The 16,958-nt window shown below is 41.8% G+C and overlaps 1 protein-coding gene across 2 annotated transcripts in view; it reads left to right on the top strand.

Moving 5' to 3' along the window:
• LOC131028861 (piezo-type mechanosensitive ion channel homolog) overlaps positions 1–16,958 on the top strand; it is a 293,857-nt gene that overhangs the window by 236,351 nt on the left and 40,548 nt on the right. For both annotated transcript variants that reach the window (XM_057959226.2, XM_057959227.2), the window contains 3 exons: positions 10,793–11,287; positions 11,454–11,595; positions 11,749–11,893. In XM_057959226.2, coding sequence (XP_057815209.2) covers positions 10,793–11,287; positions 11,454–11,595; positions 11,749–11,893 — 782 coding nt within the window. The remainder of the gene's footprint in view (positions 1–10,792; positions 11,288–11,453; positions 11,596–11,748; positions 11,894–16,958) is intronic.

Here is a 16,958-nt window from a genome sequence, read left to right as displayed (position 1 = left end):
CAAGGAACAAGGTTTGTAGCCTAAGCAAGGAAGTAAACGAGGTTTATGAAGAATTTCGCTCTGGACCCTTTGGAAGGGTCAGCAGTGAAATTCATATTCTAGTCAAAATCTTCACCTTTTAATGCTTTCAATCACTTCTCAAGGCAAAAACATATCAATCTACCCCCACCATGTCCAAGGAACAAGGATGTTAGCCCAAATAAGGAGTAAAATAGTGTCTAGGGAGAATTTCGCTCTGGACCCTTTGGAAGGGTCAAGAGCGAAATTCACATTTAGGCTTAAATCTTGACTTCATTTTTCACATTTCTTCATTCAAACAAGTGTTTTGCCCTCAATAATGCCTAGGAATGAGTTAGTTCCAAGCTTGGGTCAAAGTAGAATGTCCTACGGAGAATTTCGTGCTGGCCCCTTTGGAAGGGTGAGGTGCGAAATTGAAATTCACTTTGGACCCTTTGGAAGGGTTAGGAACGAAATTTGACACTTTGGTCTCTCCATCAGGATTCATATACAGAATATAACATTTACGTAGAAGAAAGAAGAAAGATATAAGGAACTTATACTTTAAGTTATATTCCATATACATTGTCAGGATGTTTGAGAGTGGTTTCAGACCTCCAGGATTTATAATGCAAAATCTAGTTTTTGGAGGATTCTTCAATTTTCCAGACAGTCAAATTTCAGGATCAGGATTACGTTCCAGATAGCCAAATTTCAGGACATTTGAGTATCAGGATGACATTCCAGACTTCATCACTCACCAATTTGACTTAACTCAGACTTTCAAAGATGATATTCACTCACCAAGCTTCATTGACCTCCTCAAACTCAAACAAGACACAATTAGCAACAAGAGCAAAACTTTGTCCTAAGGAAGGCTTTTAAAGATGACCCTAACCCGGAGGATCCATTGACTCACCTATAGCTAAAACAAAGCCTGCTATCTTAGTGATCCCTATGGCAACACTCGCATGCAAAGGCTAACAGACAAAACCCTAAAAACATAGAAAGCAAACCCCAAAAAGCAAAAAAAAGGGGTCCCCATTCGCAATGGGGCGATGTGTGAATATGTCACAACAGGGAGGGAAAAATCAAAATCAACATCCGGTCTACTTGGAAAGAGGATGCTACTGTCATCAATTAGTGGATTTATTTCATTGCCTGACTACTAAAGATATGGTTTCCAACTGCCTCCTTGTGCCCAAACCCGATCATACTGTCACTCATTTCACTTCGTGATGATGAGGCAATAGAACCGCCCAATATCGAGCCTCCCTCCTTATTCATTTATTCTAGCAAGCCCTCATCCTTGGGATCACGATCTCAGTCATCAGACTCTTCATAACAATCACACCCTGGCGCTTTAGGTAGAATCCAAACCTAGAACTAGAACTAGATCTACACCTTAAACTACCTCTGCTGCATCTTTAACAAGAGAACCAACATTCCTCGATTCTATTATTTCCGTGGTGATTATAACTATAACTATAATCAGAATAAGTGAATTTCTAGATTTTTGTAGTCAGGCTCTTAACTAACAATTCTAAACCCCAAATTTAATCATGGTGACCCTTTTAAGAGACTGCTCGATAGCTTCCGATGTGCCAGCGTGTTTGCTTCTGGGTTGACTGGATGATAATCCATACATAATAAACCATCCAATGTGAGGCAGTGCTCCTCCCACCTAGGAAGGACACTATTTCATTAACTAGAATTACATGCAGATTAATGGCAGTGGGTTGGACTGCGATTGGGTCGAGAAAGCAAAGCCAAGTGGAGCGAGGGCACCAACAGATTCTCAATAATGGGGGGGGGGGGGGTCTGAACCTTTTCAAGTTACGGACTAACCTCCCACCCATCCCAACCCACTTCGAAATTATAGTTTGTCGTTGCCTTGTGCCCTATTTTTTTGCAAACATTTCCATCAAACCTCCTTTAAATACTGCTCCTGCGACAAAGATCGAGAGTTCAGGTGGTGCTACTAGGCAAGTTTCTGGTGGATAAGTTGGATCACCCTACCCAGCTCTTTTGGGGACCAGTTTTTTGGCCATGTTCAAACCAAACCCCTACCATTATATAGGCGGCCGATAGGGAGGGCTCAAGCTTCTCGAGGATTCACCATTGGATACTTCTTCGTTTCATTGCCCAAGGCCCCCTCTGCCTAAGCCACTCCTATTCCCCCATTCCTCATCTTATTGCTTTCTCTGAATGACCCTTAGTTGTTGGGTGGGTCCTACGACTTCTATGGGGCCCTACTATTCACCATGGTTCATCTGATCAATCTCGAGATTCTAATTAATTTATATATGCTAAAGGGAGAGACTAGCAGGCGTATTAATTAAGCAGGTCGAGCTGCTTGTGCTTACACTCCTCTTCACCTCTATGCTTTAAAGCCTCTATGCTTGGTCAGTGAGGTGGCGAGTTGTTAGCAAAATCCAACACATGTACGGTAGACCCATGAATTGTAGGGGTTGTATCTCAATTCAATTGTCAAAATTGAACTATAGTTTTGCATTTTGTTGTGCCTTATGCACACATACCCTGCTTCACAGGGGCCCCCTCGTATTTTCTTTTGTAAGTCTGCTCGATTAAGAGAGGGAGGGCCGCAAAGAAGATTGGGCTTTCAAAAGCCGATAGAATGTTGAGTAAAATCCTTGAAAGCCATAATGAAATCCTCGCTGAACAAAACAACGATGAAAGGCCGGCTAAGCGAACGCATAAAACTAAAGCACGAATGGGGAAGTTCAGTATTTTACCTTAACTGTGCAAGAAGTGAGAATCACACAGTTCATAAGGAAATCCCGAGCTTTCATAAGAACTGGACATTTAAGGAAAAGAATTGGTGATCTTGAATGGCCAAACAAAGTCTCACATTTCCATCACAAAACCTGAATTTCCTATCAAGGAAGAGTGGCGTTTTAAAAACAAAAGACGAAATCGCGCAAAATGAGAGAAATGCGCGAGTTTCATAAGGATAAAATGGAGCACAAAATTCACACATTTCAAGCCAAGTGACTGAATTTCATGGTAAGGCAAAGGGTGTTGATGAAGTAGGAATTCGACGTCCACAAGTTCGCTCATTTTTTTTCATCGAGTATTTTACAAAGTTTGAGGGGCATTCAAAGGGCAAACTTGGTTTGGGTTTATGTTTTGAAACTAAGTTACCGGTTCGGGTTTGAAGAACCCGGTACGCCGGTACGGCAAAATTTTGAAAAGGGGTTTGGGTTCGTTTGGGTTCGTTAGTACAAAAACATGTAAATTATATATGTATGCAACCTATAAGCATGAATTAAGATTAGCATGTCACATAGCATCATATAAACAACAAAACCAACATAAACTTGTAATCGTAGCATCATGATCATACCATAACAGCATCATATACATCAAGTCTAATATCAAAATGATAAAATATTCAAGTATCATTGTTTCAACTTTCAACAATTTAAAGTTTGATCATTAAATGGATTCAAACTAAGAACATCCAAGTTTAATTTTTCAAACTGAGGACCTGGATTTTGCCGGCAACACCCCCAACAGGGTCAAGGGGCAGCGCCCCTTGCGGAGGTCTGGGGGCAGCGCCCCCAGCGGGGTCAAGGGGCAGAGCCCCTTGCGGGGTCGAGGGGCAGCGCCCCTCGCAGGGTCCCGGGGCAGCGCCCAGGGCGCGCTCCCTGTCGCGGTACAGGGCGGGGTCGAGGGGCAACGCCCCCGTCGCCAACACCAAATCACAACCTTCAAACCCACACGGAACTCCATGGCGTGCATCAGTTTTCTGTTTTTTTAAGACGTCTAATTTTCTGCTTTTAAGGTTATAACTTTCACTTTTTACAAGGCGGAATTGAAAAAAAAATTAAATTTGCATTGTTTTTTAACTTTACGGGCCGCCCAGCCGCCCAGGTTCGACTGGGTCCGCCCAGGTTCGACTGGGTTCGACCCCGGGTTCGACTGGGTTCGACTAGGGTCGAACCCACTCTAGGTTTTTCGAACCCTGGTCGAACCCAGGTCGAACCGGACCCGTACCACGGACCCGGTCGAACCCGGACCCGTACCAAGGGGGCCCAAAGGCGAACCCGGTAACTTAGTTTTGAAAGAATGAATCAAAATCGCCTGAACCCTCTCAGATTAGCGAATAGAACTTTGAAGGCTAAAATACTTATGAAAGAGAATTGTGCAATTCTCTTTCATAAGCCGAAATATTGAAGACAAGCGAGAGACGTTTTAAAAAACATCTAAGTTCGCATTTTAAGCTCAATAAGCCGAAAATCCTCATGGGCCGAAAAGATCCAAAGGAAACCAATTGTCGGAAAAGTCCTCAAAGGCCAAAAATGAGAAAAGGTCACAACAGTGTTTTCCCTCTGGGTGAACAGTTTAATGCATGCAAAGAAAATACTTAACAAGAAATAGTAATGCCATAGATACCAGACAAACAATATTAAGCCAACAAAAAAGATACCATTTCATTCATAATCGTAATACTGACAAGTTACATCACATGGTATATAAAGGTATCGAGGGGGTGCGAGGGACAACCGTCGCACTCGTAACTACCTACCCTCGGTTACATTACTAAACAAAGTACTTAATTAATTACTTTTTATTCCCGTACGTACAATATGCCACCAACATCATCCCCCCAAAAAAACAAGGTCGTTGCTTGATGACTGAAAACAAAATGGGATGATCAACAAAAAAGAAATCATGACTGAGAATGGGGCTAAGGAAGCATCCTTGATGGAGATGCCACTGCTGATGTCGATGGTGCCAGTGTCGGTGTGGCTGGGAGACGTTCCCGTAGCTCATAGACCTGCTCAGTCCTCAATGTCAAGTCTCATTCGGCAATCATTTGCCTCTCCATAGTAGTCTTCACCATCATCGCAGCCTCTAGTACCTCCTTATCCTTCCTATCCACCATCTCCAAGGCACTAGCAAGATGGCTCTCCAACATAGCCCTCTCCTCTCGAGCTTCCTCCAGCCGTGCCGCCAAGGCAGCCTTCTCTGATCTCTCATCCGCAAACTCTGCCTCCAAGGTGGTCCTCTCAGTTACTTGCAAGGTCCTCTCCTAAGCCAACAACTCCTTTTGCGACTCCTCCATCTGCTGGAGTCGAGCAGCTAACTCCTCCCTCGCTGTCATGACTTCCTACTGCTGAACCTCGATGCCATGAGCAATATGCTGTGTAAGCCTGAGCTCATAATATGTCTCCCTGAAGGTCTTCTCCACGTGCCTCAACAGGGACTCCGTATGAGTCTCCCCAGTTTGCTCCTGCAGGCCCCATTCTTCCAAAATCTACAGAGTCTCTGTGGTGGGCTACCCTCGGGCCTCAAAACACTGGGCAAATGCCTGGGTGCAGCCCCTACCCACAAACTCTAACAGCTACTCAATCTACCTCTTTGTTCGCGCATCCCCTTGTGACCGCACAGAAGCTATAATCCGCCATGCTCCAGCAACCATCTCAACTAGATACCGATCTAACTCTGTGTCACTGCCTTCTCCTGGAGATGCCAGTATGCCTATATCTTGGGCCTCCTCATAGGGACTCTCCACCAACTCCTCCTGACGGGGACTCTGTACCAACTCCTCCTGATGTGGACTCATTGCCGATTCCCTCATGGGCGGCGGGTCTCGCTCCACTACCCCGATGTCCTCTGTCAAACTGTCACCTACCAGATCTATTACCTCATTGGGGCCTGGCAACTCTCTACGTGGGGAAAGAAGGGTTGCTCCCACTGGTGCCAACTGGAACAGGGTCAACCATGCACTCATCTCAACTTGGGATGGGGTGCCACTCTACACACTTGCTCCACCAGGCGGTGCCTACCCTACTACTATGACTGCCACGGCTCCCTCCATTTCCCCACTCGGTATGGCGTCCTCTATCTGAGTCCCTCCACCAATGGCTCCAGCAACTACTACTCCCACCAATGTCGTGCTCATGCCTAGAGGGGTCATGTCTATAGGTACTCTCAACTGCCCAAAACCTAGTACCGGCACAGAAGTTGTCGTGGCACTAGGAGGTGGCGTGTGCTGGATGAAGTCACTCTTCCCAGATGACGGTGGAGGTGTGAGGTTGGTGTGACAACAACTATCTGAACAAGAGGGATGGGGGACGTGGTATCTCTCTCCTCTGTAAGCTCTCCCCCTTTGCCAACCATTTGGAAACTCCCCCTGCTGGCGTGGAATGAATCAGTGGAAGGTGTCTCCGTACTCTCTTCGCCATCCTCCCCATCCGTGTCGGTGTCGGAATCTGATTCTAAAACCACCACCTGTCACTTCCTCTTCTTCCCTATCTGCAATTCACCTCCTAGCCCTAGGATATCCAAATGGGTCCAATAAAAAATAGGTGGCTGGTCAGGAGCCACGCGACCGCTAGGCACCAGAAGATCCTGGGTCCCTGGTGGTATCTGCTAGCGCACCGTATCAAGAAATAATCCTATGGCATGGTGGGGCATGTAAAATGTGCGATGTTGTAGCCTCATAAACTCGTCCATCCTGTCCGCCAAGGGGGATGCCCTGTCATACACCACCCCATTCCTTAGTCCATTCATGAGGACAACCTGGGCAATGGCGATGTCGAATACCCTACTTGCCCCTGTGAGACGACTCTTCAATACATCTAGCAGGCATTTCCACTCCCCTTCGTGTAGAAAATTCTTCTTCAACCCTCTGCCCTTGCTTGCATGCTTCAAGCTATCCTGTTCCTTCTGTGTGAGATCGCTGTGACACATTAACTTCAAGTGCGTCTCTTTGAAGTCGGCAGTAGGTTTTTGACTCTTGTCAATTTTCTTTCCTTGAGACCCTGGGATGCCAAACACTCTCGTAAATTCCTTTGCCCCAAATGAAACCACAATCTGGTGATGTTCATAATCGAACACTGACTGCCGCTGATGCCTATCATAGGTGTGGATCATGCTTCTAAGCACTACCTCGAATTTCTTAATACAAAAGATGGGCATCTGGATAGCCCAATGTACCTGTGCATGTCTCAATTGCTTCTTGATGGCATCATCTTGGGGTGTCTCGAACCACCACTTCCTACAATCAGCCCCATTAAAGCCCTTGAACGTGACTGTCTCAAAGGTTACCTTGTCTTTTGCTGCCATTTGTACCTGTAATTTCGGTCTTATTTTATGTGCCTTACTCTTGTTGTTGTCTCCCATGTCACCCCTTACTTTGATACCTGAAAGCAGAATCCGAATAGCTTTCTTGTTTGCAGAGGTTGACGGCACTGTAGCAGGTAACTGCCGCAACTATCTTTTCCAATTCTTTCCACTGCCGGGGTCCATTAAATGATTTTGCTTGTCTTTTGTGCCCTTTAAATATTAAAAAAATAGGGTTAGGGTAACAAATTTCTGCACGTGCTTACTCTCCTCCAACTATGGGACCCTTCTACCGATTTCTAAACACTTCCGTCGGTTGGCGAATTCCCCCACCACGATGTCCCTCCCTTACGATTTGTTGTACGGTGGTGTCACGAGTTACCACTCAAGAAACCCCTCAAGCGAAAGCAAAAGACATGGAGACCACGACTCTTTGCTCCTCTTCTCGGCCTTTACGGTGAATCTGAAATGCTCTCTCTGATTCAAAGAGTTTAAATCAACAATGGTACTTACAAACCTTCCTTTTGTAGACCTTCCCGAAACCAGCCCAGAGACATATTAGTCAAAAGTCGAGGGCACGAGGAACACGATTCTCCACTCACGTTGCCATATTTTGATAACCCCGACCACCCTCGATCCCGCAATCTCAATTGCTGAACAACCTTTTCAATGAACCGGAACTTTATTGTCCTTTTTTTTAAATTAAAAAATCTGTTGTACAGTGCTTTACCATACGGGGATGTCTTTTTCTTTTTTCATCGTTTGTGACCCGCGCGACCATATGGTATGTTTTCCTTCTCCAGAGTGTTCGTTGTACGGTGGACGGTTGCATATATTTCTTATGCTGTTTGCTTCGTCGTATTACAATATTGCCCCTTCTTGACCGTACGTCGTACGGTATGAAAGAGACTGACTGTGTTCTCCAAACTGCTCGTTGTACATACACCGTACGGAATTGCTCTTCATTGCATTTTATTTCGCGCGCCATACGGTGATGCCTGCGTAGTTTCAACTTTCCGCGATACGGTGCTTTTCCGTCATATATCTGTTGGTCGTATGGTGAGTTCGTCTTTTACGTGGCTTTGCCGCCGTACGGTATTGACCGTACGGTGATTTTTATTTTTAATTATTTTTTTAAAATAAAAATAATTTTTTTACAATTTTACCTAAGTCTCCCCTCGAGAAGATTCTGAGTCGGTCCTCCGTCTGCGCTTATGATATGGTTTTAGTTTTGACCCATTAACGCTATCCAGAACCTCCCGTCCATCCAGTGTCCACAACTTTACCGACCCGTTCTCAGCCACCTCTCGAACTTTATATGGCCCTAACCATCTTACTTTGAATGTTGGGTTTAATCTCATTGCGCCCATTATATTTCAGTACCAGTTGGCCCAGGGCGAACCTCATTCGCTTTAAGTGCTTGTCGTGCCACATCTTCCTCCGTTGTTGGGCTGCCTTCGTAGCCCATTGGGCCATCATTCTTTTCTCATCCAACTTGTTCAACATGTACAACCTCTCTCTTAGGCTCTCCATATCTCCGAGTATGTTCTCAATAGCTATGAGAAGGCTTGGGCACCATGAACTCTGCTGCTACAACAACTTCTTGCCCATACATGAGTTGGAATGGCGTCTGGCTTGTAATCACCTTGTAGGTGGTACGGTAGGCCCACAAAACAGAGGGTAACTTTTCCTCCCAGTCTTCTCCCTCGACACCGCACGACTTATAGATCACCTCGACGAGAATCTTATTGGTGGCCTCCACTTGCCCATTGGCTCGTGGGTAGTAAGGGCTGGACAAGGAATGGAAAATTTTGAATTCAGTAGTGAGTAGCTTGATGAAATGGTTCACAAAATGTCCACCCCGGTCACTAGTCAATTGTATGGGGATGCCGTATCGTGTAATTATCTGCTCATAGATGAATCTTGCTGTACTTGGGGCCGAGTTGTCAGGCAAGGCCAGCGCTTCTACCCATTTGGTTAAATACTCCGTGGCTACCACAATGTAGCGTCTCCTCCTGGCACAACTGGCCTTGAGTGGCCCAATAAAATCCAGCCCCCAGCGCTCAAATAATTCTTGAGCATGCGAGGGGTTGAGTGGCATGAAATCCCTCTTCAGCGGCTTCCCCGCTCTCTGACATGTGTCGCAACCCACTACCCATTCTTTGGCGTCATTATACAGCGTGGGCTACCATAGACCTGCAAGTAGCACCTTTCATGCGGTAGTGTCCGGTTCCATATGGCCTCCTATGGGGCCCTCATGTGCCTCCCTCAGAACGCTAGGCACCTTTTCCTCCATCACATACCGACACAACACCTAGTTGGACCCCATTTTGTACAGTAATCCATTAATCAACTGGAATGTACGGCTTCTTAACATGAGTTTCCTTCGTTCTCCAGGTGGCATACCTTCCAGAAACACGGAGGACAGATATTCCCTGATAGAAGTATACCATGATGACAATATTGCGATCTTGAATAGATGTGCATCCGGAAATTCATCATTAATCCCTTCTGGCGGCTCCCCGACCTTATCCTTGATAGTTGGTCAGCTATCACATGGCTTTTTCCTAGTCGTACAACGATAGTGAATGTAAACTCCTGCAACTGGAGCAGTCCTTCCTTGAATAATTGGTTTATTGACCAGATACATAAGTGCCTAGTGATTCATGTAAAACGTGAATGGCGTCGCCAGAAGGTAAAGTCTGAATTTCTGCACAGCATAGACCATTCCTAGGGCCTCTAGCTCCGTTGTGCTATAATTCTTTTCAGCGTTAGACAATAATCTACTCGCAAAATAGATTGGATGGTCCAGTCCATGGTCACCCACCTGAGCTAATGTGGCACCAATTGCGAAATTATAGGCATCTACGTGGACATGGAACTCCCTGTCCCAATTCGGATATGCGAGGATGGGGGCTGCCACTAGCTTGGTCTTCAACTCCTCAAAAGCTTTGCCTTCCGAGGCCCCCCATGTGTACGGCTCACCCGTCCGAGGCCCCCCATGATTATCCAAGGGGTAGGATATTGACAGCCCAAACGAGGCATACTTGTACTTAAGTCATATTCTTTTCTTTAATATTTATATTCTTACTACGATGCCTATTGTGAGGCATTCTATCATTTATGATTTTGTAGCCTTTGGGCCTTTTGTTGTAATGAAAACAATGACATTTCTAATCCTTTTAGCTGCTATAATTGAACCAATGACAGTGAACACTGAATATTAAACTTGATAAATTATATGAATTCTTGAATGTATTGATGTCGTGTATATCTAAGCTTGTAAAAATTTGAGTTTCCATGTATATAATATACCAGTGTTCCACGGAAACACGTTTCCCCCTCCCAGGCCCAAGTCCCCCCGTCCCCAAAACTTTTTCCCTTTGTCCCCCCGTCCCTGAAGCCCATACCCGCGTCCCCCCGTCTCCCCATCCCCAACGGCCGTGGAACACTGTAATATACACTGCTGTCCCAATCCATCCTGGAATTTCCATTAAACATAGTACATTTCTCTTGAAATCTTTGTGACTCATAATAACAGGTCCTGACAAAATTTTGTGATAATCTTAACCTCTGGTGGTTTCTCCATAGGATGAACAAGACAAACTGCAGGGATTAACTGAGAATCTGCTTCTTTCTACGTTTTTTTGTTGCTATTTACTTGAATGAATGATTTCTTCACATTTGTTTCTTTTTGTAGATGTACAGCAGTGGTAATCCTACTAATATTGCAAATCCCATTAAAGATGTGAGCACACAAATTGATATCAAAACAGGAGGTGGTAGATTGACACTTTACCAAAATACTCTTTGTGAGTGCCTTTTGTGGGAGGATCTCTTAGCAGCAGGATATAACCTTGACCCTCAGGATTATCTGAAAACATATAATATTAAAGATATCCAGTTGATTTGTTGTCGAGCTGAATCAAACACGCTTTGGTTGGTTCCACCTTCAGTGGTTAAGAGTTTAATGGAATCCATTGACAACGAAAGTGCTATCATGTTTTCATGGGAATTTACAAGGGACAGGCCGAAAGGAAAAGAAGTTGTGAGGTACAATCCAAGTGAACCAGCTGATTCTTCAGGCTTGCTAGATGTTTTGAATGGTACAAGCGATGTTGCAAAAATGTTTAAGATTTATCCAAGATATCTTCGTGTAACTGGATCTGGAGAAGTACATGAATTGGAGCAAGTTGTAAGTTGCTTCTTGTGCCCTTTTTTCTTGTCCTCGAGTAGATAGATAATTGTACCATTTCTTTATTATTTAGTAGTTTATATTTTTAGATAAATATTACATGATAAGTTTCTCATTTGAGCATTCAAATTCCAATTGTTTCTTTGAATTCTCCTGTTGGATGTAGAAGGAAATTGTCAATGGGTCTTTGGTTATGAATCAAGGGGCTTCAACTTGGTGGTCCTTTCATCCTGATAATGCATCAGATATAGAAGGATGTGGCAGTTTTACTGGCCCATCTGTAATAGTTGTCTCTGAAGAAACTCCACGTATGTTCTTTTATTGACCTTGATGCTGTTGCTTTCTTATTATTTATGCTGGCATCATTAAGATGTGGTTATTTGAAGTCCAGACAATGGTAGCTTTTCTTTATTTCAAATTTCAATCCAAGTAAAGCTGAAGTACATTTGATATCTTGACAGAAGGATTTATTGGTGACACCCTTAGCAAGTTCAGTATCTGGAGCCTGTATATAACATTTGTGCTGGCTGTTGGCCGTTTCATCAGATTGCAGTGTTCAGATCTGAGGATGCGAATTCCTTTTGAGAACTTTCCATCCTGTGATAGGTAGGGAATGCATTTCCCTTTCTTGATGCATGAAAATAATTTTTCATACACATGATTCACTTAACTTCTAGTCTTCCTGTTGACAATACCTTTCTTAAAGGATCTGAGATATGAGCATGTGTCTAAATTGTCAGTCTAGCTTCTGAATTCTTTCCAAGGTTATTTCATGCATTAGAGATGTTCCAGAGTTATAGCAAGGATCCTAGATTTAAATTTGGATCAGAATATGTTTACAACACTCTTTCTCTGTACTGGTGGAGAGAAGCCTGAAGCATCGTCCCAAGGCACTCCTCTGCTTGAAGCATACTGAAGTGAATAAATAATTAAGGAACAAATTAACATTGATTACCAGAGTTCTTGATTAGGATGACAATGTATGTCAAAATTTGGGTCCTGTATAGATTTGCCTAGACAACCTAAATGCATTTTTTCGAACAGTAAAATTTGGTTTTGAACATTATGTCAGATTTATATTATGCCTAAAATAAGATTTGTAGATGTGTAACTATGTGATGCCAACTAACTTTTAGAGAAAACATATGATATATTGTCTAGCATTTGGGAAAGGCGATTTGTCAGGGAAATCATCGCAGTTTGAATTTTCAAAACAGGGATATAATATATGTAAGCATATCTTAACAACCTCAAGCCATCTTGGCAATTCGAGAGTTTAACTGTCCTTAAATTCAGAGAATGGTTTCAATATAGGAGTTAGGACATACGATATGATCTTGAGATTTCCTATGCACCTCCTTTGAATTCTCCAAGAACAAAATAGAAAACCAAGAGGATGGAAACTGTATTGGTGCTACCTTGACACAATGGAAGTTCTTAATGACTGCCTACTTAAGGAAACAATTTCCAGCTTGATTTGTGTAAAGGAGACCTGTCTCATTTTATAATAAGAATGGTCTTATTTATCCCATATTATTAAAGCATAGAAATTGAGCTGTAAGGGAGTTTTTGTATTGTTTATATATGACTATAGGCTGCCAAAGTCCTCTTGGGGATTAGCTTTGTGTCCTAGAAAACAGTAAAGGAATGAAATATTTTAATACCCTCGAATAACCAAGTCAATCAAGGGAACTGCAGAGTACAATCTGTTAAGATTCCATGAGAAAGTCAGGCTTCATCGTATAATATTTACCATGGCTCTTAATATCAAACTGGATTTGCTCCATTAGTTGATTTTCAGTATTGTTTTCTCCCCTGATTTTGTATATAGTGGTCCAGTATTTCAGGTGGATGTGTCCTTAGTAATTAGGAAAAGGAATGAATATGAAAAAAATAAAAATAAGCATGCCTTCTTTACATAATGGTTGGTAATCTATTCCACATAATATAATAAAGAAATATATTAATGCCCATAAACAACTAGGTCATCGCAATAAAAGCTACACTAATGTAATCAAGGTTGGAGGACCCAATTAAAGATTATGCAGCCTGGCAGCCAATGTGATTCTGTATCTAAACCTTATTTAATTCCACAGAAAATAACAAAACCACTTGAAAAGAACATTGGACATTAATCATATAAGAGATATCTTACAAGTTCTAGGCATCAACCATGGATTACAATTTGATCATATGATCCCACTCATTGGATTTTTTTCCCTCGTATGCTCTCAGCCAGTTTCTCTTATGAAGCCCCCTCCTCCTCTAATCTTCCTTTCTGATTTTCATCTTCTGATTTGTCCTATAATCACAAATGACTTAAATATATATACCATAGAGTGGATGTAGAACATAATGTGGTGGTTGATATCATGATCCATGCTTATAGAACTATGTGATAAAGATCATTGGTCCCAAAATTAAATTTTTTCTCCAATGGTTTATCATGGGAATCAGCACACTACCCTAGAATAGCATGTGGGTTCACTAGTAATGTGTGTTATTCTCCCTAATGAACTAGGAGTCCCTAATTCTAATGTGTTTACATATAACTTGCTAGGACTTATGATGAAGTACGTAACATTAAGAATCATTGCAAGCTTCAAATACTTGCTCCATTGATTAAACAAGTAACCATTGTATGGTAAATATTCAGTATTGGGCTCCATTAACTTTCTTAGGTGAGCAAAATATGCGTGTTGGCAAGTAAGACATAGAAATCAAATGGAAGGTTCTAGATACACAATACTATCAATGATTCCAACCACAACCAATGATAATCAACTATGCTGACTTGCAGTGCTTCTAATAACTTGATTCCTAGGAGAAGCAACTATAAGGTTTTGAATCTTGAAAACATGAGTGGATGATGTGTGGTGCCTCAACTTATACTATTGAAAAACACCTCAAACATCAACAAGATACTTACAAAACAAACAAATGTTAAAAGAAATATTTTTGGTTGATGCAAGATTGCTTTTACACTTTGGATGCTTCAACATCAAACACCCTTGTTGAATGAAAAGTAAGTTCTCTGGATTTTGTTTAGAAGTATGAGCTAAAAGAAAACTAAGTCAGTTAACCTCTGCTTGGATAATCCAAGTAGAATCTTCAAGTGGCTTGTCTTTCCATTTTTCCAAGTATCTTCATATTTTTTGTCATCAATGATCAATGATATTATGATCGTTATAAAGTTAATTGTGTAAGTTTTGAGTTTTGGTTTCCACTCCCAAACACCCTTATTGTAATCTAGTTTTTATGTGATGAGATCCCAATAACAATTGGGGGCTGGTAGTGGAGACCCTAATGGAGTTGAAGGACAACACCACTCATGGGGGTCTGGGAGCAATGCCCCTAGAGGGGTCGAGAGATAGATCCCTTGCTACCAAGATCAAATTAAGGCCTTTGAAACCACACAAACCTTCATGGCGCACACCATTTTCACAATTTTATTACTTAATAGTGAAATAAGTAGTTTTCATTTGTTTTACTTAAAATAGAAACCAACTACCTTTCAAAAAGCAAAAAATGGCATAGGAAGAATGAGTTTGTGCAAAAAAGAGTTTTGTTTGTCAAACAACAAACATAAGGGTGCATTTAGAGTTTACGAAGCTTTTTAAGCTTTTTATTTTATGTTTTAGTTTTTTAGAATTTAAAAAATTCATTTTTTAATTATTTTTTTGGGTATTGTAATTATATTTTGCCCAGGTGAGCAGGCAAGGAGTGTTGCAGATAAGGTGACAATGTGTTGTCATTGATGTCAATTTATGTTTGTAATGCCGTTGTTCCTAATGAAGAGATGAGTTGAAGGATTGTAATGTTGTGTTGTATCTTGGCTTTTGAAGTTCATGGTTGGATGTCAAAATGTGTTGAAGTTCATGGTTGGATGTCAAAATATAGTTTATGGCTGGATGTGAACTGGGCCTTGAGTGACATGATGAAAGACTAGAAAGGATGTTTAAGTATTTGTACCATCTGTTCTCTCTCCACCTTATCTTCTGAAATTCATGTTTACAAGTAGTTTGAAGATGTCTGATTATAGCCAAGACAAGAAAGTTGTCATGCGGGCCTTAAAGAATTTACCGCATTTCTCTCTATATTTGAAGATATGGCTTCACGGCTTGGAAGCAAGACAAAGGAAGATGTGAAATATGTCTGTATCTCTTCTAAGGTCACAAAAGTTAAGGGAGAAGTTTCAAGAGCTTGCAGAGTATAGTTGATAGTATTGGCTTAATAGGATGGATCAGAAGGTCACTCCGAACTTCCCTTCATTTCAACATTTGTTCTTGCAGTTTGGGAGACTTGATCAAATTGTCTACATATTACTTCATCTCATGTTTCAAGTGTTTAGGTGTACCGCAATTGTGAATCTAATTGTTATATCGCAAGACTGTATTGTCTAGACTGTAAGTGATGCTACGATTCTTGTATCTGTTTCTTTGTGCCAGCTCAATTGAATGTGACAGTGTGAAAGGAGGGTATAGAAATGATGTTGAAATTCATACGATGCTTATATGTGCTCCACATGGTGGTTCTTGGTCTTTTTGGTACTATTTGTTGACTAGAGTGTTTTGATGAAAGGTTAAGTGCTTTTTGGTTGCCCTGGGATATTTGCACCAATGCTTTAATTATTGCACCCATGTGGAGATGTTTGCCAAAGTGTTTTTGGTCCTTATCTCTTGCCTCGATTTGTAATTATTTCCCTTTCACCATAGAAGTATTTGCCGGCCTCCTTGGGTGATGAATGTTTCATGTCTACATGTTTTATCTTGGCTGACCTAGAGAAATTTTGTTGATGCTTGTGGAGGATATAAATGGAAGATCAAATGATCTTCAAGTATGTGTGATTGTGGTGTGGCAAAGAAGTGCTTAATGCATACCAAAGTTAGTGAGCTGAAGGTAACTACATTTGAATAAGCCAAGAAGTGTGTTGGAGATAGTGAGCTCAAAGTGGGTAATATCATCAGATAGAATTGTTTCAGTGGAAATTTATCAACTGTTCATGATATTCTGAGGTTGTAGCCTCCTTTTGTAAGTGTTGTAATTCTTAGGGAATAGTGAACTTCCTTTGGTTGTAGCCATAAAATTGCATTCTGGGAGTTGTAGCTTCCTTTGGGTTGTAGCCCATAAAACCTAATGTAATCTTGGTTTAATTTGTGAGGCTAGATTTGGACAGCAGCTCCAAGTAGCTTTCTCACCATGGTTTTTCCCTGTAGATGGCAATTATGTCGTCACTAAATAAAACATGGCTTGTTATGTTAATTTGGCATGTAATGGATAATTAGTTCCCGTAGGTAGTTCGGCAGTTGGCACCTCCGCCAACCGACCGAGTGGTATATATTCTGACAATATATTGGGGAACACGAGTGATGGTTGAACATATATTTTTTATGTGATTGTACTATCCATTATTGAGCAATAAAGTTATATCATTCTGCCTATGTTATTTTAATGTTGTTTATGTTTTGTGCATACTTGAATTCTTTGTTTATTCTGTGAAGTTAGAACATATTCACCGTAGGGAGTAAACATTTTGGTGCCATTGCCGATACGAATTTCGGAGATCAAGATGGTGGCAGGCAGTAAACACTAATGGGTCAACCATTCGAGCAGGAGTTGATAGTTACTGAAAGTGATACACACGAAGAGGTCACGTAGGCAGAAGCACGAT

The sequence above is a fragment of the Cryptomeria japonica genome, chromosome 8 (genome assembly GCF_030272615.1).
Source record: "Cryptomeria japonica chromosome 8, Sugi_1.0, whole genome shotgun sequence".
Lineage (NCBI taxonomy): Eukaryota > Viridiplantae > Streptophyta > Pinopsida > Cupressales > Cupressaceae > Cryptomeria > Cryptomeria japonica.
Note: the sequence above shows the minus strand (reverse complement) of the source record. Positions and strands in the feature narration are given on the sequence as shown.